At 41.4% G+C, this 27493-nt stretch overlaps 1 protein-coding gene across 2 annotated transcripts in view; it reads right to left on the reverse strand.

Annotated features, from left to right (window-relative positions):
• Nucleotides 1–27493, reverse strand: part of LOC128765709 (ephrin type-A receptor 6-like) — a 141377-nt gene that overhangs the window by 85902 nt on the left and 27982 nt on the right. For both annotated transcript variants that reach the window (XM_053876698.1, XM_053876697.1), the window contains exon 3: nucleotides 12575–13238. In XM_053876698.1, coding sequence (XP_053732673.1) covers nucleotides 12575–13220 — 646 coding nt within the window. In that variant the 5' untranslated portion in view covers nucleotides 13221–13238. The remainder of the gene's footprint in view (nucleotides 1–12574; nucleotides 13239–27493) is intronic.

Raw genomic sequence — 27493 nt, forward strand, 5'->3', positions numbered from 1 at the left:
TCGTCTTTCTGCTCCTCCAGGAGATCGGCTCTGTTGGCAGAACTACGGACACGCAGACGAAAACTGCACATTTTGAGCACTTTAAGGTCAATAAAATGTGTTCGATTTCATTTTGGCAGCATGAGACTCTTTAGCCTGTAAAGAGCTATATATTAGCAACGTCGCTGTATAAGCCGCATGGTTCAGACCACAAGAAAAAAGCAGTGGCTTTTGGTCCCGGAATTACAGTATATCTTGTTCTGCTATTCATTCTCAAGTTCATTTAATAATTTATTTCCGATCATTTTTTGTCAGTGTTGCAGTGAGCTGTAACCTGCCACGGCTTTAAAGTTCCACCCTGCAAAGCTTGCTAATTCATTGCAGACACTCACACCTACGGATAAGGGTCCAACACTGAGTAAAAATACGCTTGAAGTTCCGTCTGCTCGCAAAATAACTCAACCGATCACCGGATTCCAATGAAATTTTCAGTACATGTTTATAGTGGAGCAAGTTCTAGATGACTAGAAGGATTCATCAGTCTGAGGAAAGATCAGATTCAGGAAAGATCTGGAACGTACTGTCCCTTTGAGCTCAATGCTATCAATATTTAAAAAACACAAATCCAACATGGGAGTAAATGATCGGCTTGGTGGAGGTCAGCGCTCTCTGAGTGTTATCTTGGATGAATAAATGAATTACTAGACCCTTCGACATCCTGCCTAAGAACAAAAAGCCCACATGAGCAGAACAGAGTCCAGTAATCCAGACATATCATTGAGTGAAATGCTGTGCACCTTCACCAAAACAACCTTGTTTTCATTTCCAACATCAAACAGCTTCCCACGAGAAGCAGACGGGGAATATTTGCCAGTATGCGGAAAGAGAGCAGCCTAAGGGGGCACCCCTCCATTACTGAGCTCTCACCAACACAAACACATGCAAATGTTCTTTTGGCAGTTTCTTTTAAACTTTAATGCCCCAAAGGCTGTTTAAGATTAATTGTGTTTGTTATTTGGGAAGCGGAAGCAGTTAGAGGTACTTTCGGCTCTTAGGGTGCCATTTCTGCAAATTCAAGCCCAAAACGTGACAAAAAACAAAGGTGCGTGAGTCGGTTTTACACACCATTGTTGTTTAGAGATTAAGTTTTAAAGTTCCTCGGAGCAAAATAATGTGTCTTTATTAAAGATATGAGTCTGAGTCAAAGTGGCAGCAGCGTTTAAAGTAAATTATAACTGATATATGTTTATATTGGAACATATTTATTATTTTTATTTTGATGCATTCAAACAATGACAAACCATTTGCGTGTCTGTGATTTAATACAATTACGCGTTTGCATCCTCGTGACATGCCTTCAATAAATAGACGAAACATTGTAAACGTAAACACCATCATCACTTTCATTCACTGGCACCACTTCATCACCCGCCGTCACTCTGAATAAAGACGAAGAGAATGCTTCAGAGGTAGAGACACTGGCGGATCAATCCACCGTAAAGCATGTGGCGCAGGTTTATAAATCAGACCTGGGGTCTCTTTCCCTGGCTGCTCAATCAGCATACATCAGCTTTAATGTAAGGAGTTGTGAGGGCTCTGAGCTGCTGATGAAACACCCACATGAAGATGCTTCAAAAGAGGAAAAAAAAAAAGAGCATATATTATGTATACAAAGGGGAGCAGTGAAGTCTCCACTTCTGGAGAAAACGTTACGCAATTCAAGGTGCTGTCAATTTCTGAAAGGTTTAGAGGAAAGTGATTTTAGGTGGGCAAGACTGTATTAATGCAATAAACCACCATGAATTCTGCTCAGTGTTATTCGCACTGTTTTATAATGAAGCAAATACATCTGTCATCCTTGGATAAATGAAGCAAGATGCTTCAGGGAATTTATTAAAACACTCGACAGCCACTCATCCGCATGAATATCTCGGTGACATGAGAGCGACAGGGTAAAATCACTGAATATACAATTGACACCACTAGATATCTGTGGAAAATTCTGACTTTTTGTTCATCACCAATCCAGTAACTAGAAACAATAATAATAATAATAGTATCAACCAGTAGAGCACTCAGAGAGTGCAGACCTCTGTCAAGCAGCTCATTTCCACTGGGGTCAGTGGGGTGAGTATTGGCAAAAACCACATGATGTTGATACACATGACGATACATTGGTGTTATGATACGTCACGAAATTGAGGTAAGTTGACACAGTTACTTTAAAAAAAAACCAAACAAAACAAATGAAAAACAAAACCCACAATGTGACTTAAAATTGAATGGGCAGGTTAGTTAAAATAAAAAAGTGCATCAAGTTTCTCACTTAAACTTTAATAATAATATTAAAAAAAAAAAACGAAAAACAAATGTTGAAAACACACGTAACAAAGCTTTTAAAAAAACTAAATCCAAAGCCTATAAAGAGATGACATACTGAAATTATATCAGATGCCAAAGTTTCATGATTTATTGACTTATGTGTGTATATATATATATATAAATATATATATATATATATATATATATATATATATATATATATATATATATATATATATGTTCCACAGTTTATCTACGTAACTAACCTTTTTAAGAGCTCACTAGGAGGCGCTCTTGGTTTAAAATTGATGACAGATTTCATTGAAGTGGTTGGTCAAATCCATATATTTCACAGTGCCCACTAGTGGACTAGTGGAAAATGAGAACACTGTTTCATGAAGCCTCATGAAATTTTCTCAAGGTCAAGGACAAGCACAGCTGCTGCTTCACACTAAAAATAATCTTAAATTAATTTCCAGTTTGTCACGTAACAGCGCATGCATTTTCTGCAGGTTGCTTTCGACATTTAGACAAAATAACAAATGAATAAATGGTACACGGTTCATCGTGCTAGCATGAGAGCAGGAACTGGAGTCTCCAGTTGAAGCTCAACATCCTTAGATTCCAGTTGAACTAATCTCGACGGGTTTAAAACTCCATTTCCCATATCCATGCGCGCCATCATTGCTTTCTGCTGGAGACCACGTCTAATCCTGATCAATGGGACTTGCCAGCACTAATTCAAACGTATCCCTCACGGTAAACTCACAGGTTTTATTGTACGTCTGCACCGGCAGAGGTCAGCTAAAGTTCAGACCTCAATCCGCCCAGAGGGGAACAATTTCGTAGCTCTGCTTTTTTTTTTTCCCCAGCACTGACCCACTTGTGTTATCACCACTGGCTGCATTCAATAGTCGGATTAAAGAGTGTGCATGTCTGTGTACGTGTGCGTCTGCCAGCACTGTGACTAACAAGCTTGGCTCTTGCCATCCTGAAGATTGAGAAACACCTACTGCTAACTAAATGGTATTGTAGCCTGGGGTCGACTTGTCAACTTTTGCAGTCGTGGCTTCTCATACGCAGCCAAGAATCTGACGCATTTATGGAACGTCTTGGATTTTTGACATATTTTCTGCGCAAAACTTGTGATGAAGCCAAGTAATGAATCAGTCATGCTGTTGTAAACCGGGTTTATACCATCAAAATGTATCAGAGTTAGATGTGGGAGACACCCATATGCACCTTACTTATTTAGTTATGTACATAAAATGCAATTTATTAATATATTTCTTTGTTATTGTTATTTGATCCTGCTGACTTTGTTGTCATCATTTACACGTCACATAGCATCAGGCTAGTGAAAAGCATGAACTGTATTCTATGTGAAGCACTTGTTTTCCTCAGAGCAACTTATATTGTCGCTCTGTTTGCGAGAAGGTGACGAATGATTCCAAACTCAATTTGAGTCACTGCTATGATGTGATTTGGTGAGTCCATGAGTCTGACTAACATCCTACTGTATGTAAACATCTCAATCCGGAATATCGGATCCCGATATATCAGCCACTTCACTCAGTTGTTGTGTATAATTCAATAAACCTATGACTTTGAATTGCTTCCTGAAGTCAAGTAAATCTACCAGGGCAACCCACTTCCTGTATAGTATTGACTAATAATAATAACCCCAACTCAAGGTATGAATCTTTGTTTTATGCCAGGATTTTACTGCCCTCCATCAAACGTAACGCAGCCCATCAAGTATCGCTCCGGCTTGAAACAAGGAAGCAGAGGGGGGAGTTAAGACATTTACTGAATTGTCGACAATGAAATGAGTAGTAAGCGCTAGTTTGTCGGCGGCCACCCTCACCAGGTCCGTCTCTCTATAAAACCAAGCTGAAACCACCATAATCTTATCATGTTTCTTTTAGTATTAATACGTTTCATATTGTGAAATTTCATTCTTTAAAAAGCCACAATCATTTTCATGTAGTAACCTCAATCCTAAAATGAACAACTGCTCAAATCGTAGCATTGATTTTTTTATTATAATTTTATTATTAATTTCGCTTCATTTTCCGTGAATTGGAGTCACTTACATGTAAGCAGCAACTCACTTCAGTTTTATTTGTTTTTTGAGTACCTCCACTTCATTTCAAGGCTTCTACTGATGACTATTTTGAGTCACCAACTACCTTAGCGAGTAGCCGACTAGTCAGCACGTCGTGTACGGTGTGACAAACACGCCAACATGTGTGTGTGTAAACAAGAGAGAAAAATCAGTAAACTCTTGTCAACACTTGTGTCGTATTAAATGTTGCTTTGAGACCTAATATTTGAAGGTTACTTGCGGTGTGAAAGGTATGCATCCTATGATGTGTCCTCCATAACACGGTCCCATATTTTCTACGTTTTGGGTTGCGATCACCCCGTAACCTCAGCCTATTGCAAAGAGAGTGATGAGAGATTTTAAATGGAGGAACCAAACTGAAACAACGGCGTCACCATCGCTGCTGAACCCTCCATAAACCCTGGTTTTTAACCAGGGGGGCCGTCTTCGACATGAAGCATGCTTTCATTTATGACAACTTTTTTTTTTTCCCTCTGATGTTTTTATCTGGGCCATGTCATGCTATACATACACTTTAATAACTAATTCAGTCCCACACTAAAATAGAACAAACAGAAACACGCCGGGGAAAAAGCAAATCAATTGAAATGTTGAAATGTGTGACAGCGCTGTGCCGGAGAAGAAGGAGCCGAGTATCATACGCTGTCACAAGCTTTTGTTTCTCGGTGAGCGAGTGTGTGGTGTCGAGACAGTCAGAATATCTCTATGCATGTATGCAGGGTGCCGGCACGCTGGGGAATGTATTTTTTCCAACTGTCTTTGATCACTTCCCGCCTTTGAAGTAAGTCGCTGTGAAAGGGGAAAAAAGCCGAGCAGAAGTCATCGTAAGTTCACGCCGCAACTAGGACTCTCAAAAACTGCAATCTGCATAATTTATTCTTCAAACAGTTAAAACGCAACTAGATGGAGAGATCTGGCGCTGCCGAACAAACCTGCCCCCCGTTCCCTTGCTTGACAAGCCCAATTAAACACTCTCCCACTCCACATTTGTTCTCAATTACAGTTTCAAGTGTGACAACAAGAAAGCCTCTAATGCTCATTAAGTGGCTTTCTCAAGGAAAAAATACAATTCAGTACATAAAAATTACCATATAGCCCACCAGTGATTTAACAGCTTCATTCCGCACGCCCCTTTGAAATATGGCTAACAGTCTTGTTCAATACGATCAGCGACTAAATGCCGATGAATTTGTTAAAATAAACTGCTCATGTCTGCGGATGTCAAAGTACTGACGTGGAAGAGTACTTCGCAATTCGTGTGGCGATTATCGGAGACTCACACAGTGTGTCCTCACAAAGGACAGAAACCCCGACTTCACACTCACTGAGCCTTTTCACACAAGCAACATTCTGGATTGAAGGTCATGGCAGGAGGAAGTACAGTGCCTCCTGTCAGAGCTGTCAGTGACAGCGAATATGGAAAGCTGTGGGATTGTTCCACGAATAAGGGACCAACCGACGAAAACTAAATATAACACAGATCAACCTCTGGAATTCCAGAAACAAAACAGATTCCTGGTATGTGACGGTGTCGCAGATTCGAGTGGGTCTGATCCGATATTGAAATTCGTGAGTGAAAGAATGTGAGAGAGAATGGTGCAGGCCTTCGTAACCAACAAGGATACTACATTAGCATAACAAACGGAATGTGTAATAACTGATGAAAGTGTGGTCCGACTATGAGCTGTTATTACGAGTCACACAAAACTGCAAAATGACAAAAGCAACAGATAAGACCCGTGAAATCGCAGTACGGGATCCAGATGCCAGCAAGTGAGGCGCTCACGAGGCTTCATGAAAAGAGTTTTTTGGATCGGACATTGGATTTGAAACAGCCATTTCCATGACACCTCTTGTCGTTTTTAAACTGAGAGCGCCACCTACTGAGCTGAGAAATAAAGGCTCATCAGCCCATTGGCTAGCCAATGATAATGAAAGTTTCTCCACCATGTCAGTCATGTGACTGGAATTGAGAAAAGGCCAGAGCTCAGTGGCAACAAATGCTAAACCCCTCTTCTCCACTGAGAGCGTCTGTCACATAGCAGAAGTGCCGCGGCTTCGACTCAAGTCACTGAGTGCAGTTCCACTGGGTTCTTGTTAGAAACTACATCCCAAGGTTCCCAGGGGCACTGTTGTATAATTTCCCATACCAAGTTCAACTTTTGATATAAATAAAATAAACAATTCTGGACCAAATATTGGGACGTACGCGTTCTGATGCTGGTAACACATACATGAGAACAAAAAAAAAAAAACAGACGTGTGTTCTATCAATTATTCAGATTCTCAATAATTCCCAACAATGTTGTGATCCTTTGTTTGACTGTGATGCATTATTCATTGAGAAATGTTGACAGCGTGTTGAGAAATTGATCACAGCAGATGCGATGACGGCGTTGAAATTTGTCATAACTGCTGTCACATCGAATCTGGGGGAGCTCCAGGTGTGGCGGCAGCTGAACAGCAATATCCTGACTGGCGGAGAGTAGAAGGGAAGTCTTCACTCACCACGAATATACACAAAATCTTGACGGCGCTGGAGTGCATTGAGCTGTATGATGAACGCTGAATTACCATTTCTCATTATGAATGTACAATGAGTTCTCTTTGGAAGCTTTGAAGGATCAAATATACTGCACTTGGTTGTTGCTTGTTGTGTATTTCAGTCATGTTTTCGTTCTAGATGGACATGAATCTAAGATGCTGCTAAGCCATCAAAGTAAGAGTGAACTAGAATAATACTTTTAAATGCATGCTTTCACTTTCATTCCATTTTAAAACATACCAGGACAGAAAATAAAACTAGGATTGTTGCAGCAAAAGATTTTGCTCAGCTCATCCTCTGAGCTGCCTGTTAAGTCACCTGCTAGAACCCATGTTTGTGCCCAGAAATAAAACGCGACCAACAAAAAGTAAGGCCACTTTCAATGGCACCTGAATTAGCTTCTTCAGGACAAAGGAAGTGAGCATCACGATCAGTGAGGATATATTGGAAATGTATGGTGGTGGCTATATTCAAGTTTTTATATCACCTTATTTGAACTAAAGCTCTTTTAATGTCTTGGAAATATTGGTATAAGAATTTCAATTTTATAAGAATTTCAAGTACATTCAGAGTAGTGGAAACCCTGTCCATTGGGTAGCGGAAAACCCTCCCTGAACAAAAGCAAACAGATGCTTTTGTTTGCTTTCGTTCAGGGATTCCTCCATGTTTGTTGTTGTTGTTATCATCCTAGCTGCCACGTCTCTTGTGCATCAGTGTGATCAGTGGACCAGGAACTCCTGCACTTACAAAGGTTCCCTGTTGTCTGGAGAGAAAAGTGTTAAATTAAATTAAATTAAAGTAAATTTAAACAATTAAACGCAATTAAAATATTTTAGTAAGTTAATCGTGGTTAATTAATAAATGTTTTAGATGAAAATTATAAACAAATATGTTGCACATTTTAATTGTATATGTTGCTGGAATCGATCAAAATAAGCAAACAATGTATGAGCTAAAATCTTTTAACCAATTGCTGTATGTTTATCAATTACAGATTGCTATTATAATACTAAAAAAAAACCAACAACTTGATGTATATATCAAATTCACACTACATGTGTAATATATAATGTAAGGTTTGTAAGTGAGTGACAAACCGTGGTGTTTAATGGACTTTTTTTGACACTATTTTGAGCTCAATTCCAAAGAAGCATTTGTGGTTAACAAAGTTGTTTTACGAACAGTTTTTACAAACTCACTATGAGCCACGACTTAACAGCGACATGGCTATGCAAATCCTCAAATACACTTAAAACCCAGAACTGAGTGTTGATGCAGAAAGACAAGGGCTAAAATCTTTCAGACAAACAAGGCTCTCCAGACACGACCAATTAAGCCTGAAGAGCCGTGCTTGTTAAACTGAAACCATCCCTTTCTGAAATGTCACAGTGTTTCCCCGCAGTGTGGCCGCTCTGTAAACAGCCCTCTCGGATGATGCCGAACCGAGCCCCCCCCCCGGTGAGCTCCCCTGCTTCTTTGCATCTGTGTCACCGAGGCACAATCTTGTCTGGGGCTGTTATTGCATACATGCACCTTGGACTTTGTTTGCCACCGTCGTAGCCAGGTGCCGCGTTTTGTGCTGGAGTTTCAGTGAGTCATTCAAGTGGCTGCTGCAAACCACGGCCTGAGCTTTTCCCCCTCTGTGGCATGTGTGACGTCTCATTCCGCCAGCTGACAGGTTAAAGGATACATGCCGTAATTGCTGCCTGCCTCTCTCCTCGCTGTAATTGGGAAACTCTTAAGGATGTTTATTCCTGCCAGCCAATTAACATCCTTCTTGTCGACGGCCCTGTTACTTGTATTGTCTGCTTACCGTACACTTCCAAGCATCTGATGGCTGTGACTTATTTCTGTCCAAAACTGTGTGTACAAACAAATGCAAACACACACTTTACAAGCTTCCATAAAGGCATCATGAATTATTTACACCACTGCAGAGAGCTTTTCTACAGGTTAAAAATACCACAGACTCAAACTGCTTTGGGTAGAATGTCGTCTGGTGCATGTGAGTCTGATGCAATGTAAACACCAAGACAACACATCGTATGAGTCAAGTATGCTGTATAATAAATGCAGATGCTACAATAAATATTCCTTCATTCAGTTCATCCGTCATTCCACACTCTTCTAAGACGGATTGTGGGATTTTGTTTTCGATTTAAATGAGAATGAATATGAGCAGCACAGATGGTGGTAGGCAAGAAACGCTTTCACTTTCGGCAGTAGTTTGTTTAGTCGAGACAATACCTCGCTATTGTACAAATCGACATTTAGGTTTCAGCATAAAACTCAAACAGCGTAATGTAGCAAGAGTTCTAAACACTGTTGATGGTCCTGTGAGGCTTCATGAAACAGTGTCCTCATTTTCAAAGCCCACTAGATGGCACTCTCTGCTCTTAAATCTTTATATTTGGGCAACTATTTCGATGAAGCCTCACATGTTTTTATACCTTCCAACACCTACTGAGCTCTGAAAACAAGGAACTGCCAGAGTAGAGTAATGAACACATTTGTGGTATCAGTACAACTGGTACATACAGAAAGATGCTGCTTAAAACAAGTCTTTCTAAAGGTCTAAAAAAAAATGATATTTTTTTGTGAATTACTGAGACATGCATCATCATCACTGAACGGGCCCAACAATTGAAAATAAGAAATGGGAGCTCAGCAGGTTGCTATTTGCTTTTAAACTTGCAGGATTTGTCTCACCTTGCTGCACCGACAGTCTGCATCCCATTCAGAAAATTGAAAGTCAATTCGCAAGATGATGGAGAAGCCAGATAAAGCTATGAATTGTTTGTCTTACTGTGATAGAAATGTGAATAATGTGAGAATAATTTTTGAAAATACATTGGTGCCTCGGTTTTCGAACGTCTCGGAATCCGAACAAATCGGAATTCGAACAAATCGGAATTCAAACAAAAAATTCTAGATTTTTTGGCTTCGGATTTTGAACGAAAATCCAGAACTCGAACGCCCCCGAAAAAAGCTGGAAAAAAACTAACCTATGCGGACCGATCAGCTGACCTACGACGTGTCCCGCTAGCTACATTTACTGACTGTTTTCTCTTCATATTGAGGTGTAAAACCTTTCCTGTCTCCACACTGGACCGTGGTAGAGTGTCACAGGGGAGGTGCTCGCTCTCCCTCCACTCCAGGGTTTGATGTCCTGTTGTGGGCTGGAGCTGGGACAGGGATGAGGTGAGTCTGGGACAAAGCAAATCAGATTTCGAACAATTCGCTTCTCGAACGGCCGTCTGGAACGGATTGTGGTCGAGAACCGAGGTACCACTGTAATAATAAAAATAACAAAGTAGTTGAGTGGGAAGTGGCTTCTCTAGTCTGTAGCCTCTTCAGCCAGACGCCGGACTGGAGGCTCCTTGTGCTGGGTGTGAGTGAGGCCGTTTTGACTTCATCTCTTTCTGGTCTTGGTGACGTCCCAATTGATCACGGCTGCTCCCGCAGTAATGCTGAACTGAAGATGATGCTGACTTTATTCAGATGTCCTTCAGAAGTGCACCTTATTTTAAAATCGTTCCTTCTGAGTTTTCAGCCACCAGAGGGAGATCAGAATCAATACCCCGCGCTTCCAAACATTTATCAATGTGTTAGTTACCTCAAATGAAACCATTTTAACCTCTAATTTCCTGCCAGTTTAGTCAATCGTGGCATCGAACGGCCCACTTGGCTGTAAACTGGGGATTGAATTATTCGTTTCGCCTGCCACACCAGCCTCTCCACTCCGACGCCCAAAGGCACTCCACCGTTGCCTATTTTTTTTCTCCCACATACTTTTTAATAACGGGGCTTGTTTAAATCCTGGAACAATGAGCAGGAGCAGCATTTCAGGGCTGACATTGCAGTGAAATGCCATCACATTGCCCAAAGGGCCAAACTTAACCCGACTGTGAAATCTGCAGCTCAGAAGGCAGCTGGCGAAGGAAGAAGTCGAAGGAAGAGTCAATTTAAAGTTGAGCCTGGCAGTGTATATCGCATTTTCCTGGGTTCCACTTATAGAAAAAGCTACCTTCAACATACAGGATAAAATGTCGAGATCTAGAGAAGTGTGTCTATAGAGGTGAAACTAAAACCAGCCGCCTGTGGTCCAAGTGAATTCCCGGTGTTTTCGGCAAATTAACAATTGGACAAGTGGTCACGCCGCCTCATTAAATGTTTAATAATCTTTATGAAACGCACATTCCCCGTCGCAGACATTTGTGCGCACATAAGCACCAAGACCTGCTTGCATTACTTTCGATGTCATCTTGATCTCCGGAGGGTGCACAGCAGAGAGAAGCAAGGGAAATTAAAGAGGGGTGTGGATGAGGAGCGGGAGGAGATGAAGAGGCCGGGGAAAAAAAAATCTGTCGTGTTTGCAAACAGTTGGTGTGGTGGGCTACATATTTGGAGGAGAAAAAAAAATCGATCTTGTTAATGTACGCCACTGCTTTGAATGAAAATAAACGACGTGTTCTGGGAGAATACCGTCGGCCTCTTCTGTCCCCATTATCTATCAATAAATACACGCTAAATCAGAGATCGATTTTGGGGACGGCACTGTATCACAGAACATGCTGTTCCTCAACAGACTGCAGAGAAATTGTAATGTAAAGCATCCTTGCAAAAGCGGGTGGACAGATAATACTTTGTTTTTAATGGAATATTTCTGACCAGTTACTTCCATCCATGGAACCTTAAAACTATTTATTTCCTACTTTTTTATTCAATTATCATTCGATTATCGCCAAATTATACATAACAACAATCATACCAGTTCAGCCTCGGAACATGTTGATGTAAACATATTCACAGACACATTGAAGAAGTTGTCGATTAATATTCTGCCGGTCCATTTTAAACACACCGTTGACTCAAGTTGACTCATGAGTTGCACACTATTTAGCTTCCAACCAACTTCACACACAGGACAGCGAACATACATATTTGGTAACAACATCCTGTCTAAACAGCCAAATCCAGGACCTTCGTGCTCATCTTTTGCCACAATACCATCAGTGTGTTGCTCATCAGATCACTCTATTTTTGCGGTGTCTGCATTCCACTTTTCCAGGTGGCATGTTTGGCATTGTCGTATGAACATTGATATAGTTGAGAAAAACTTAAATAGATTTTAAATATACAATTAAATAAGTACCTTATGTGAGTTATCTAAATGGATCCGGCTGCATTTCTGATTTAGACATTAGTCAGACATGGACTGCTGCTCGATCATCTATAAAGAAGAGGAGGAGCAGAGAAGAAGAGGGAACTTCTACCAACCATATGCTAGAGCAGCGCTTCCCAAGCTTTTGCAGCTTGAAAATTTTCTGAGATTAAAAAAAATCCATTCATTATAATGTAGAAGGGCACCTCTTGTGTGACATGGCTTTAGATAACAATGTAGGAGACCAGCTTGTCCTGTAAGTGGGGCGCTATAAAGTCCTCGACACGAGAGCATGTTTCTGTATTGTTATCACCAATCATTTGCTGCTCACTGTTACAGATAGATGCTGAGGTTGTTGGCAGATGTTGCCAAAGGCTCACAGGAAACCCGAAATTGCAGAGTCTTTTTAACGTCTGAGGTAAAAGAAAAGACTTACCAAGGCATGACCCGTCCATCTCCTCGTACCCAGTGGTGCAGACACATCTTCCCAGGGGCACCAACCAGTCTCCATCCGCACCACAGAACAGTTTAGGTGTGTCTCGCTCTTCAGCGTGGTCGATACATGCCCCCCTCACTTCAACCAATGAGGAGGAGTCCACGCGAGGCACCGTGTCAGGAAATGAGGCCAAGTTCCGCAGTGTAAACGGACACTTCTTGTAGTACACTCGGACGGAAACTAAAGCGATGCAGGCCCCGATGTCCTGGAACGCTAGATAGAAGCCTTTTTTGGTCATGGGTCCCACCTCACGCACCTCCGTGTTGAGCTTCAGAATCCTGTCGCCCAGATCCATCTGCGTGAAGCTCTCGTCTGCCGCGATGGTGTCAATTTTGGTGTACTGGACGGGCTTGAATTTGACACCGTGAGCCTCATCGGTCTCGTGGTAAAACAGGTTGAATGTCTCTTTGCAGGTTCCTGAAACCCAGGGGATGGAGTTGCAGTCTCGTAGAGTAAAGCGGAGCTCCACGTAGATCTTCTGGGCTGCTTGACGAGAGATCCAGTTTGAGCGCAGCCAGTTGTTCTGGTTGGGCTCCATCACGTTGCACACCTGGAAAGTGTGGATGGGTCTGTTGTGTTCGTCCATTTCTGTGATCGCATCCCACTAAAACAGAAGGAAACAATCGGTGAAAACATGAGTTGATCAGTTTGACTGTCCATTTATGGCTCATTCCTTCAGTGCCTCAATAATTCCCATTTTTGGAAGCCATTTTGGTTTTGTATGTCAAAAACTGCTAAGATAGTTAGGAGACATTATGGATGAAGAACATAGGAGACGGGCGACAACCATCAACATTCATATATATGGAGTAAAGGAGGATGGAGTGACGATCAATAGTGATGGGCTGATGAGGCTTCATGAAGCATTGTCCTTCCTTTCAGGGTTCAGTAGGTGGCGCTCTTGATGTAAATATGAGATAAATAAAATCCAAACATTATGGAGCAGACAGCACGATCAAGTGGGCTCTGAAAAATGAGGACACTGTTTCATGAAGCCTCACGAACCCATCACTCATGATGGTGAGTTAAGGTGGAAGCATGTGGAAGAAGATTCCAATGAGGCGGATATGCTCCGGCAAGAAGCGCAACTGCAAATAGAAATACAATAAAACCACTCAAGTCCCATAATGTACTGCAACAACTCTTGGAAGAGTAAACTCTTGGAGGTGTGGGTTTCAATGTTTTTCCTAAATAAAGGGCAACAGAAAATTCATCTTGTGAAATGCATGTCTTGTTTTGACTCACTCGGTCAGGGGTCTGCAACTTGGGCCACAATGTCAAGCACATATACGTTCATGAATCAGGTACCAACCTCATGAAAATCTATATGGATACAGCACAATCTCAGTACTGAACATTCTGTTTCTTGAAGTCAAAACTTTTTTCCAGTTATAATTTATAACTGATTTTCACAACACAACTGCTGCTTCCTTGTCTTCACTTATATGGGGTGAAAGAGAGGATCAATGCTGATGCATAGAAAACCTGCAGATGCCTTTATCATTCACTTCCAGGTGAGAACTGAGCAAAACAATTTAAGACTTGGCTGAAGCTGTAAGAGCAAAAACAAAGGACGTCACAAGCTAATGATCAATATCGCCAGCTCAGCTCTAGTTCATGTCAGTTTCTTTTTTTTAATCAATTGAACAAAACTTTTTTTACAGAATTTTAAAAAAGAAAAAAGGTCTTTCCATCACTTGAAGGACATCTGAGCAATGAAACTGCAGTTTATCACCTGCCAGTAGATGGCTGCCATCATCACGAGCTGCTACTGTACATTATAAATGTAATTGACACACAGGCACAGGCGGACAGAGCAAGGTCAGACGTAGCTGGGAGCAACTCTCGCCCTGTATTTCTCCAGTTTCTGCAGCCATGTGGCTCCACTAGGATGTTGCCAGATAGTGTTTTACCCGCTCGCCAAAAAAAGTAATCCATGTCATAATGGTATGGATCAGGGCCAGTGAAGAAGAAAAAAATGGCAGAATTGTGGGGAGGAGGAGAATTGTGTCATTCAAGTCACTTATATAGTCACTTCAAAGTGAGAATTCAAATATTGGAGTTCAACTGCTGTATCTTGAAGTGGAGAAAGAGTAGAATTATTGACTATTGTTGCCTTGATGATAGAATCAGAATCAGAGTTAAATTTATTGCCATGGTCAGTGGGTATCCCGCCAACTAGGAAAGTGCTTCGGAAGTGCTGTCAATAAAATAAAACAAATAAAATAATAATAATAATAATAACAATAATAATAATAACAATAAAAAAAATAATAAAGGTGGTGTGCAGGTGCACTGTTCCTCTATGTGTGTGGCCGCTGCATGTGGGAGGGGTTGCTGAGTGAGTGACGTCTCTCCAGAAGTGAAGAGGTGCCCGGTGCGTGTCCAGCTCTGAATGTGCGCTTCTGTGCAGTTTGGCTGTGACAAAGTCATAAACCAAGTCACGCTCTGGCCCAGACTCGCCTCATCCCTGTCCCAGCTCCAGCCCACAACAGGACATCAAACCCTGGAGTGAGCGCTCCAGTGCGGAGATAGGAAAGGTTTTACACCTTATTATGAAGAAAAAACTATTCTAGCTACTGTAGCTAACGGGACACGTCTGCATACAGAGGCTGCGTTATACACAACAACAAAGCGCGTTGTGGGTCAGCTGATCGGTCCACGCACGTTGTGTTTTTTCCGGCTTTTTTTGGGGGCGTTCGAGTTTATATATATATATATATATATATATATATATATATATATATATATATATATATATATATATATATATATATATATATATATATATATATATATATATATATATATATATATATATATATATAATAAAAAAACAATAAAGGCTGATCACAAATTCAACATGACGGCTAAGGGGAAAGGTGGCGCCATGACCTCTTTGTTTCTCCTCCAAAACCATCTCATGCGACTGCAAATGTGAAAGGTACACAACCAAACAGGACCCAAGTTATTTATATGTAAAGTCATTGAAGAGGCTCGATGACGGTTCCAGTTCCTTGTTTATTTGGGGGATTTTGATGGACATCCATATAGGTAAAGGACTGCAATACTGCCTCTCCGATGCGCCATTGTGAATTTGACTCACTTTAGTTCCGCCCTCGGCAGCTTGACCTATTTTTTTTTAGCGCAACTTGATCGATGGCGGTAAGTGGTTTTGACGCATTTGGCGTAAACCTACCTTTACAATTACTGTTTGAGTTCACAGCAAACATGACAGTTTAAAGACATCAATAATTGTGTCATGCTATCACCATCCTGGAGCAGTGAAAATGTGACATAAAAAGGAGTTGGGTTTTTGCTTCGAATAAATTTATATAATTCACTTTGGTTGCTTCCTTTCTATTGCAACAGTAACAGTATGAAAATGTAATTACCCTAGTTAAGAAGGTTCTCTTTGGTTCAGTGAGAGCGATGGCAGAGCCCATAGAACAGGATTGTTCGGATTTTAACGTCATATATTCATACAACAGATAAGATGTAACGTGCTGTGTGAGCTTCACACTTGATAAATATAATTTCTTTAAGTGAAAAAAAGTCTTTCTCAGAAGTAAGAGCTTTAAATATGGACTATGTGAAGGTGGTTGAAGGGTAAAAAAAATGGCTGTTTGCGGCCCAGTTTTTTAGATAAACAAGGCTCAGCGATGGGCAGAATGGAGACGGAGGATGCGTCACCATCAGTCTTAACAACTGCGCCAGTAACACATTTACTGGCCTCCAGATAAACATCGCTGACAAGTGATGTAATGGCTGCACATTCATATCAGACTGGTTGAAGTTCTTCATTTTTCCTTTCCAAATCCTTCCCAAGAAAAGCCAATTTACCCAAAGCTGACTACCTGTGGTCGTGTTTAACAATGCAAATTCTGAGTCGTAATGTGACTTTTTATCGTGAAGGAGAACGTATAATCCTCCGCTGATGCTTTTACAACATGTGTAATTGAAAAACACCAGGACTGCGTTGGATTGAATCGCGCACCGATCCTTGCGCTTCCAGTTGAAAGAGCAATATTCTTTTCACTGGCCACAGACTGGAAGGTGAACTCTTTTTATTATAATTGTGACAACCTCAAGCTCTTTGCGGAATGTCCTTTTAACTACGGTGTCATAATCCTGTGTGCTCCACATCCATCAAATGAAACGTTTAGTTGCAATAAATGCTTCAAACACTTGCCTGGGGTCCGGGGTCATTAAATGAAACACAGTTTAAAAGTCAGTGGCTGTGTAAATGAATGAACATTATGACCCGCAAGTTAAGCATTAATTTAAATGACAGTGACAGAGGAAGGCGGGGTGGAATGAAAACTCTTAAAAAAAAAAAATTGAAATCTTACGATGACATAGCAGTAGGCTGGAATATAACATCCTGCATTTGTTTACACAGAGGCACAAAAAAACCCCCCAAAAAAACAAAACACTTTTTTAATTTGGCACAGCTTCGCATGCCATTCCACAATGTTTAAATGTGCAAATTGAAAGTTGCCACCAGAGATAAACCTGGCATTTGGTATGTGATTATCAAGAGACAGCGTCATGCGTGTGCAGCAAAGCTAATATTCCCAAAGATAAATCACTCGCGAGACACGAAAAGCTATTCATTTATTTTCTGCTTTTCAACCTAGACAGAGTCATGAGGGAACGGAAGTTTTCCTGATTTCTTTTACATTGAACCAAGGAAAAAAGAGTAGCGTATATATATATATATATATATATATATATATATATATATATATATATATATATATATATATATATATATATATATATATATATATATATATATATATATATTTAGACATACATATTAAATTCTTAAGAAAACCCAAGTGCACAATGACAACACTATGAGTAACAATAACAATGTTCTCATTCATTTTACAGACAGGTGCACATTATTTTTTGCTTGAGCTCCTGGCCCTCAAAAATGCAGGTACACATTTGGACAACACATCAACTAAGTTCCCATGTTGGCTAGCCTGAAGATTGATCAATAGTGATGGGCTGATGAGGCTTCGCAAAACAGTGACCTAATATTCAGAGCTCAGCAGGTGGCGCTCTTGGTTTAACAACGATGTGAGGTTTCATTGAATCTGTAGTTCAAATACAAATATTTTAGAACAGAGAGTGCCATCTAGTGGCCTCTGATAATGAGGACACTGTTTCATGAAGACTCACAAAGCCTCAAACAAGGTTGAATGAACAACACATTTGTGAAGCCTCATGGAGGTAGTTTCATTGGAAATTTTCATGGACGCCAAACAAGTCAGTGTGGGAAACAACGACCCTTTTTTAGGACTGGTTTCATTTTTTTTAAAAACAGTATAACTGAACCGTTCTCTGGATGCGAGGAGTCTACTGAAGAAGTGAGTTCCCGACTGGAGTAGCCTACTTGTTAGCACAGTTGACCAGAGGGTGTGCGTCACCTGCTGAAGTCGGCAGATGGACCATATGTTGCGGAACACTCTGACTCTGAAGCAACACCCGTGTCATGTCGGCAGCGCAACATATGACAGATGCTGCAACATACTGTACCTTCCCCAATAAATGCAGATCACCTGACTATTGATGCCAATTTCCTCAGCTATAATGGCTGACAAAAATCTCTGAAAAGAAGTTATCAGCAGTGATCTTAAGGAAACTGGTGAAATGTGTTTCGATATTGATGGTTAATTTATACAAGTAACATCCGACTTACGTCCAGGATCGGTTCCGACCAACTGGTCGTAAGTCAGATTGGACGTAAGTCGAATGCCATTCAAAATAGCCGACACAAGGGTTATAGGTCCTACTGTAGTGGTAGATCACTGTGGGAGAGTGAGATGCTGGGATACTGTGCTGCTGTAACTGTCGTATGTGATGTCGGGCTGCTACGTGCTACGTGCCAGACATAGAATAAAAAAAAAAAGTACAGGTGGACGTAAGTCGAGCAGGTCGTAAGTCGGATGGTTCTTGTATAGCGCACCTATTTATTTTATTTTCAGGGAGCACTAAGGCATCTACAGTAATCCCAAAAATCTATTTGTACCCTTCTCTATCCTAAGCATTTACATGCCTGTACCATCAGGGTTGCTCTTGTGGGTCAACCTATCCTGATCATCCTCCAGAGTCAAATCTATCCGCTTCATACCACCACCTCTTCTAGTACTTGGTACCTTCATCACCAACATTCGTCTCTCCTCTCCACATACCTCCCCCCAGACGTTATTCACAGTGACACTCACATGTAATCTTGCCTGTCTAATCTTGTACCTTCAATATGCATTTAACCACATATTTCCCATAAGAATTCTCCTTAAATTCTGACTGTCACGTCAGCCATGGTCAATTTGCAAAATGGTTTTCTCAATTGACTTCAAGGCAACCATCTCAGTATGGCAACCCAAGGGGGGGAAAAGCAAGCACTCGCCAGACTAAAATCTGAAATACAAAAGTCTAATGCTCTGATGCTCAATGCAGTCTCAGCAACATTGTGTGCTTTCAGTAGCAAGCAGGAAGGTAAACCAAATATTTGCATATTAAATGCTTTTTAAATTATGCTTTTTTTGCCGCAATTCAATAGAATTGTTCATTATACATCTTATCATTCTGCTGCCGGAAATTCTGGGCTCCCACAGCAATCTCGGGAAAGAATTACAAGGGTCCTGCGGGATGCTGCCGGGACACTGCTGCGGTATCCTGCCGTCGACAGAGAAGAATACAGTCAAATCACAAGTGTTTACTCAGATCACCGGAGACCCTTTGAATAAACATTTACCCCATTTTCCGGAACTGTGGTGAGAGAATTCAATAAGTCTTCCTTGTCATCCAGCCAGACTTGATCGCGCCATATACACCCGCACATTTATACCACATGTCAGAGTAAATGGTCTTATTGTCCCTTGAGATGTCTTGTCTCGATTAAAGCGAGGATAAAAATGAGAGGGGGTGAATTCTGCCCCACGAACAGCAGCACCTGCACGTGCACCAAATGCAGAGAGTTATTCTCAAAACGCGCTTAAAAGTAAGAGAAAACTGCAGGTAAGCTTGCATTATATCCTTGTTTGTCACTCAGATGTGTAGCCGCGTGAACAGAAAAGCTTTTTGTTTCTCAAAATTAAGACACTGAACTGCATTTAAAATAAGCATGATACAAAAGACGCTGCCCATGAAGGCATCCAACTTCAGGAACTTCAGATGGAGTTTGTAAGAGTTGGCAGAAACTAAATAAAAAACTGATCTCCTCATCGGTACTTCCATGGATATATTCCCTCCGACGCCAGCTCCGTTTGCCAGATGGTTGCTTTTCGCTCCATTACGGACGGAAGACACCTGCGTTCTCACTTGCCTCCCTGACCTTAGATTTTCCTGCGTGCTTGAATCCCTATTCAGCCGTATCTTGAGTTCCCTTGTTCTTCCTCGCTCCGCTTTTGTTTCTCCTTTACGCCATTCAGTCCGTGTGCGAGCAGTTTTACAGTCTGACTTTTCATTTATAACTCCGATATAGTTACACCTCGTGAGTGTGTGTGTGTGTGTGTGTGTGTGTGTTTCTCCACTACCGAGCGCTTTTTGTTCATTGCCACCTCATGATCTTAACTCCGAGTGTGTTTTGTGTTCTCCCGGTTTTAGGCTTTGAATTCTAATTCGCCTCTCTTGTGTTTTCAGATTCTTCCCCAGTGCCTGTGTTTTTGTTCCTGGTCCACGTCCTGGTTCCGGCGCTGTCTATTTATTGTAATTTTATCTCGTGTCCCGTGCCTTCTGTCGACCAACACTTCCTGCACTTGGGTCCATTCATCCGGAATCATGACACATCGTGACATTTTCTTCCTTGGTGTTTTCAAAAAGATACAGAAAGAGACAGCGCCACTTACAGGACTGGCATGTGTACCACCCAAGACAAACAGGAGGTGCAAAGTGCTAGCACAGCGGGGAACCCTTTCTCATGAATGTGAAAACCTTTTTAAAACGTTTGTAAATCCAGATGATCAGAATCATCATGGCACCATTTTAAAACATCTCAGTCATCAGGAAACCTCAAGAACGTTTGCGAGTGACTTAAAAACACTGTTGAATTTGCTACAAAACTGGAGAAAAATCGCTAGTATTGCACCAGCAAACGAACATGAAGTTGCAGTTAACTAGACAGAGTGATGAGCATTAAATAAACATGGTCCTGTTGCGGTAGTTATGTTTCTTCCCTTTTCTTACTGTGTTGTTTTCACCTCTTCCACCTCTCCTTTGCTTGTTTTACTGCAACCGTCTGACGTAACTTCATCCTCAATTGTCTTTCACACCATGTCTCTCATCTCTTTGAAACTGAACTGTGGTTATTTGTTTGTGTTGCCCGCGCCACTGTGTTCTCCACCTCCACCCAATATAAGTATGCAGACCAGGCGCAAGCCGCTGTCATTCAAAACAGGCGCACACGACCTCAACACAGCGAATGCAGAGCCATCACACTGAGCCACCTCAGGTGCTTTTGCTTCCCTCCCTGAAGCCAGTTTGATGAGTAAAACTGCAATTAAAGTAAAGTTTTAGAAGGTGACGGCTTCACTCGGAGGATTTCAGCAGATTCTTGCTACACCGGGGCTGTCAGTGTGTTTAACTGAGCCAACAAGGCGATCAATACTTAGATTAGGAAATTATGCAAATAGATTTTCCCCGTGTAAATCAGGACCCTGAATTCAATTAGAGTTTGCCAATGAGATAAATTGACGAAAGGTGACACAAAACCTATTCAACTCAATTGAACAGGCGCTGGCGAAAGAAAAGGAAAATGGAGGAGCGCCATTGCCACTGGATGGGAACATATCTTTTCGGCACAAAACGTGCTCGCAATGAAAACAAACCACCAGTAAATCTGGTTGAAGTTGACTCTAACTTGAAGAGTGTCTTCCTCTAAAAGTTTATTTATCACTTACTTGCTGTTTACAAAGCGGGAAACAATAGAAAGGATAAAGTGTTCCTCGAGCTAATTTTGACATGCTGCTACAAGGGTGACAGCAAGAACAAACGACTCACGTTCAAGAAAAACCAAAGGCTCCGATTTATTCATTTCTCGTGACAACTGGCTGTGAACCATGGGGAAAATAAAATGGCAAAAGAGCCTCTTTATTGTCTTTTCCAAAGTAAGTCATGAAGATAAGTGAAGAATGACGAGTAATCTACAGTTTGGTTGTGAACGAATAATTTCATCCTGGAGTGCTGGAACGGAAAACTCATTCGCACTGTGATACATCTCAGCCCAGGTGACCTGAGACAGAGACCCAAAAAACTTGTCTTTAACTTAAACTGCATTGTCATGTCAGTACGGTACCACATGACCCATCTCATACTGAAGGACAGAACTCACTGACTGGAAAGGGATCGTGACTCGTGACCTGAGGATATACAGTCTACATGTGTCCTCTGAATTTTTTATAGCTAAATTCCCATCCAGTGCTAAAAAGTTTTGACGACATTTCAGGCGCCGAACCAGTCTCATTTTCCTGTCAGAATGCGCCCGCTGGTTGAAATTACACTCGAGAACTGGAACCACCTTGGTGTGAAAGATCTCGCCAACACCTAAAAATCGATTTCCTCACCACCATCTTGGTCTTCCTCACTATCTCCGTCAAACACTGTGTGGTAGAGCGCTGCAACTTTCACAAAACAGAACCAAGGTTATCCATTGTGCGGTTGAACATGTTCACTCCTTCACTACTTTTTTTTTCTGCAGGATATTGAGGCGGGCAAGTAGGACTTGACCCCCTTACATGGCATCATGTCACATGGTTATCGGAGCAACACCAGTATATGGAGATAAAAATAGAGCATAGCCCAAACTCATTGAGAGCAGGACAAAAATACATTCAATAGAATCAACATTTATCGATTATATTTTAACTCTGCTTATTTCCTCATGTATTTTCTGTCCTACTTTATTTCACGGTTCAGCCTGAGCGATAATGTACAACCGAACAACATACTGTATAGTACAGCGATGTTCGCGGCACAGTCAATACGGATCTCAACCGTTTTCAGATTCTGCCCGTGCATCAATAACGCCATGACGGTCCCTAATTATTAATAGGTTAATAATCGGCCACAGAGATTATATCACAATCTTCTTCAATGTCTTTGAAGTGAAGTGACCATTACTCTTGCCACAGGCGCGTGTCCCACTGCCCATCACCAGCGCACCTTTAAATCAATAGGAGCAAGTGAAGAGCGGTGAGCAAATGAAATCCAAAGACCCTGTGCTGGTCTCGTTCCCGCATCCATCACAGTGAATGGTTCGCCAGCAGGGTGAAGCCCCAGCACCCATCTGTCATCACCGTGGTGTTCTCACAAAGTGACACCCCGTTGGTCACGGCCTCACTTCTCCTCCAAAGGCCACCCGAGATAGAGTTCAGCCTATATCACTTTTCAAATACCGTTGATTCCACGCTAACACCGGGAGCTTGAACGACAGATGCCGTGGCCTCTCTCTGCGGCTTTGCTTCCTTCACATGAAGAAATACATGGCAAATCCCTCTTGTTGAAATTAGATATACATTTTTCCTTTCTCATCTTAAAATGACATCATCTCAGGAGACACTAGTCAGCCTCCTTTTAAATTCTAATCTTACCTTCATCTGACGTGAACTTTATTTATGGATGCTACAGAAGCAAAAAAAAACCCAAAAAAACATTGAGAATAATAATACTAATATATCTAACTATCTATATTAGACAATATGAATATAAAATATATATTACGGATATATGTTATGTTACTCTTAGAGTAAATAATCTTTGCTTTTGCTGACTATGAAACGGGCATATCACAAAGGTCATTTTGCAGACTCAAATCACACATTTTTTTATGTGAGTATATGTATATTTAAAACCAGAGTTTTCATGTGGGTTTCTCCTCCCTATTTTTTATGTTTTAATATTTTTTTGTCTCAGTAACATCACACAGAACAAAGATTAAAAAAAAAGAATGCACGGCACTGGATCAAGACTTTTTAAACAGTATTTTGACACTTAATAATTAAAAAAAAATACAATAAAAAAAGACTGCCATTACATTTGAGCGGATAAAAGAAGACAAACTGAAGGAGCCCAAACTTACAATTGACGAATACAATTTTGTTTTGTTTGAATCCCTTCAAGTCATATAAAGATGTGCAAACAACAACAGAGAAATAGGTTTTTCTCATGCAATTTGGAGTATCTGGGAGCAAACACAGATAAGCGTTTTACCACATAAAGTGCAGTCAAAAGAAAGGTAAGAGAAACATGAAAGCAAACAGAGCAGCCTGGTCATTACTTTCACTTTCCATCCGTGACATTGGAACTGTACAGCCGCTTTTAGACGGAAAAAAGAACAAAGGAGCACAGGTCTTAATAATCATCAAACATGCCAATATTCTGCCCTTCTCCTACAGGAGGAGATGGATCATAATATGTATCACAACCCCGTCCAGATGCTATCGATGCCTTAATACATACCTGTTTATTGGCATTATGTGTTGAGCCCAAGTGCCACAGAAGAAATGTCAACCATATCAGGACATGATCGGAATATCAGGCGATGACGACGTGTCTATATTCTACATTAGACACTAATAAAAGAGGTAGCAAGATGTTAACTCTCTACCCGCTCAACTATCCTGCACAACGATTATTGAATTATTGTCTATTGTATTGAATGTGCGCTAAGCTATATAACAGCAACAATATAACGGTAGCTTGAAATAGCAGGCTGCTTGTAAACAGACGTATAAAACTATTAATTCAAATAGAGAAGGGAAATCCCAGCAGGAGAACAGCCAGCAAGACAAAAATTAGCCCTGGAAATGAACGCATTATGGTGCACTCCGATAACATTAAAGTGAAGCACACCTTTACAACACAGTCGACATGCACAAGAACTTCAGATATTACCCAGGTGTCCTTGCTGTTTGTTTTGCCTAAACGGCACAATGTCAGCTCCCGACTGAGATCTGTGCTGATACAACGTTTTTATTTATTTTTTCCTCTCGGCCAGTTCTTTCAGACGAACTCTGCGTGGGAAAATGGGGGGCGAGGGGGGGAAAGAGCTTGTCGTTTTACATATCTATTTTTGAGAGCAGAGAGCGGGCACACAGTCTGGAATGTCAATGTGTGCTCAGCGGGCTCTGACTGATGCCAGATCAAAGTGACGGCTGCGTACGGTCCTACAACCAGAACACACTCAGAGGATGCAGGAGAAGGCAGGGTGCGACCTCATGACTAGATAATCCCTGGTCACCCAGGAAGAGGATCACAAAAGCAAACCCTGTTGTGCGCCAACTTCAGGCATTTATGGAGATAAGTTGTTGAAAATACACAGAATAGATCTTCTTTTCCTGACCTGGTTTGATGTGGAAATGCGTTTCCAGGCAAAAGTCTACAGCCAGAATTCAGTGCTGATTTATACTGAGCACGTAAATATGACATTTTCCCTGGATTACCAATTCATAATCCAACTTTTCAAATCATAATTGCGATGAACCTTTTTTTTTCCTCGATTCTAGATCAAGCAACAATGATACAGAACTAATGAAGCACTTGGTTTGAGCACAACACCCTCCACTGCAGCAGGGGGGGGACGATGAGTGAAGCCTAAGAAGAGGACAATTTACATTCAAAAAGAATTGTGCCTTTGCTTTGACACGAATGGACTACAAACATTTCCACCACAAATACTGAGGGAAGTGCAAGTGTTTGCTCTAGTACTGAACATGAGTTTGAGGGCAACAATTTTAACTTAATAGTACAACTTTGATAAAGTTTACTGCCTCATTTCAGGCACAGACACTCAAAATATGGTTATGTTTAAATGACCTTATTGTACATTTATCTTTGAAGGTAAATATGAACCAATAAAATTGCATTTGAAAGAACAGGATCCCTACTCTAAACCATAGACCATGAATCACGATGGGAATCTTCACAGCCAGCAGCCTGAAACATCCAGCTTAGTGCTCAGTAGCATCTACTCATACAGCAAAACATATATGAAATGAAAGGAAAGTTTGGAGCCAATTTGCCCATGGGAGGATGCTGTAACCCCATCGAGACGTTTCTGTCTTGTCTCCTTGTAATTTGCCGCCGTTTCTCTTACCCCTGTTTGCCTGTCTGTCTGGCTGTCTTTCTAGTCAAATTAGGAAATGCCTTTTCTTTCCGAGGCCATCCGACTCCAGTCTGCAGTGCTTAAACAAGCCTGACTGGAAATGAGAGCAGACAATGTGGGATTGTCTGGGCTCTTCGATCAATTAGGCTGGAAGGAGCAGCATAGATTTAGACAGAGGAAGCGTGTGGTGGAGCACGCCTTTCTCCATCTTTGGAAGTTGTGTGGAATCTTAAGTGCATTTTAGAGAGCCTGCCAGACAGATCAGTCATCGGTGGTGAAATGGTATCCCTTTAATAGGCAGCACCTCGTGACCCCTGAAACACTTCACCTTAGTTTTTATGAACAGCCCGAAAAAGGGATAACAATTCAGTGAATAAAGCTTTTTTCGATTTTGTCGAGCGCATTTTTGCGACTGTGTTTCCTGGATGAACTGCTTTTGGAAATTTCTAGACCATAAGCCACAACTAGCTGTGGCTTATGCGACGATGTGGCTAGTATATGGATTTTTTCAGTCTACAGAGCGTCATGCTGCCAAAATATTGAGCCTCGTAACATCAAACCGATGAAATCACAGGCGTTTTATTCACCTTAAAGCCTTCAAAGTGCTCTGTTTTCGACTGCGTGTCCACAACTCTGCCTACAGAGCAGATCTCCTGAAGGACCAGAGACGTGAAGAAGCAGCTGAGACCGACGGTGGTGTGGGAACGTCGGACATGTGAGTGAAAACTTCGCTTTTTGAGCACTTTAATATCATAAAAGATGTGAAGGAGGTAATTATTCAACATTGATGAGTTTATTTTGATGCTGGACCCAGTTTTCAAAACCAGTTTAGACTTGATCCTAATGCATTCTGACCTTTCTACGGCACAGACAGCACCACTGCACCCGTGGCTTATAGACCGGTGCGGTTAATGTGTGAACAACATCTGTTTTCCCTCTTAAATTTAGTGTGTGTGGCGTGTGTGTATTCCGTCGCACTCCATAGTCCAGATTTTTTGTTTGACATTTTCCAATGTCTTACCGTATATACACACACAACTACTCTGTCTATGACACAATTTCTGCAAAAATCTCACCATTTTTTAACACAAGCTGTATTAGCTAGGTTCGCAGTACACAGGCTCGGTTCTAAATATTTGCATTGGTTAACCCTCACCTGCAACTCTCACGCACATGGACAACTCAAGAGAGGGGACTTTGCAAACGTGAACACACCGGCGATCTTCAAGTGGACTCAAAGATGACATAGAAGTCAGGCTTCTCAAATGCACGTTAGCAGTTTGAGTCAAATGTTTCCCTTCCTGCTGCTCTTCTTGAGGTGAAAGAAAGGGTTAGGATGAGGGAACATAGGGGTGACAGCGTAAGCTCTTATTGTTACCAGGATGGATCTCATGTGACCATGAGCTCTAGGCTGTCTCCCATCTCTCACCCGAACACTAGCACTTAACACTAGCACTTGGTTTTCAGTTCCCTCCACTGTGAAGTGAAGTGCCCTCCGATGACGAAGTGATGTCCCTAAGAATTGACAACACTTCATGACGTCCCGTGTAAAGACACCGTGTCATTGGCTGCCGTGCTGTGTTTTGTTTCCTGCATATCCAGTGTTGGAGATGTTTCGGAAATGCCAGCTCCAACGTTTTTGCAACCTCTTGCATCGGCGCTGATCATCTCACTTGGTTTGGTGAACCAGCGGAGAAGAAATGGGCGGAGCCGAAGCTGGCTTCGAGGTATATCGATGTCAA

This window comes from Synchiropus splendidus, chromosome 10 (assembly GCF_027744825.2).
Source record: "Synchiropus splendidus isolate RoL2022-P1 chromosome 10, RoL_Sspl_1.0, whole genome shotgun sequence".
NCBI lineage: Eukaryota > Metazoa > Chordata > Actinopteri > Syngnathiformes > Callionymidae > Synchiropus > Synchiropus splendidus.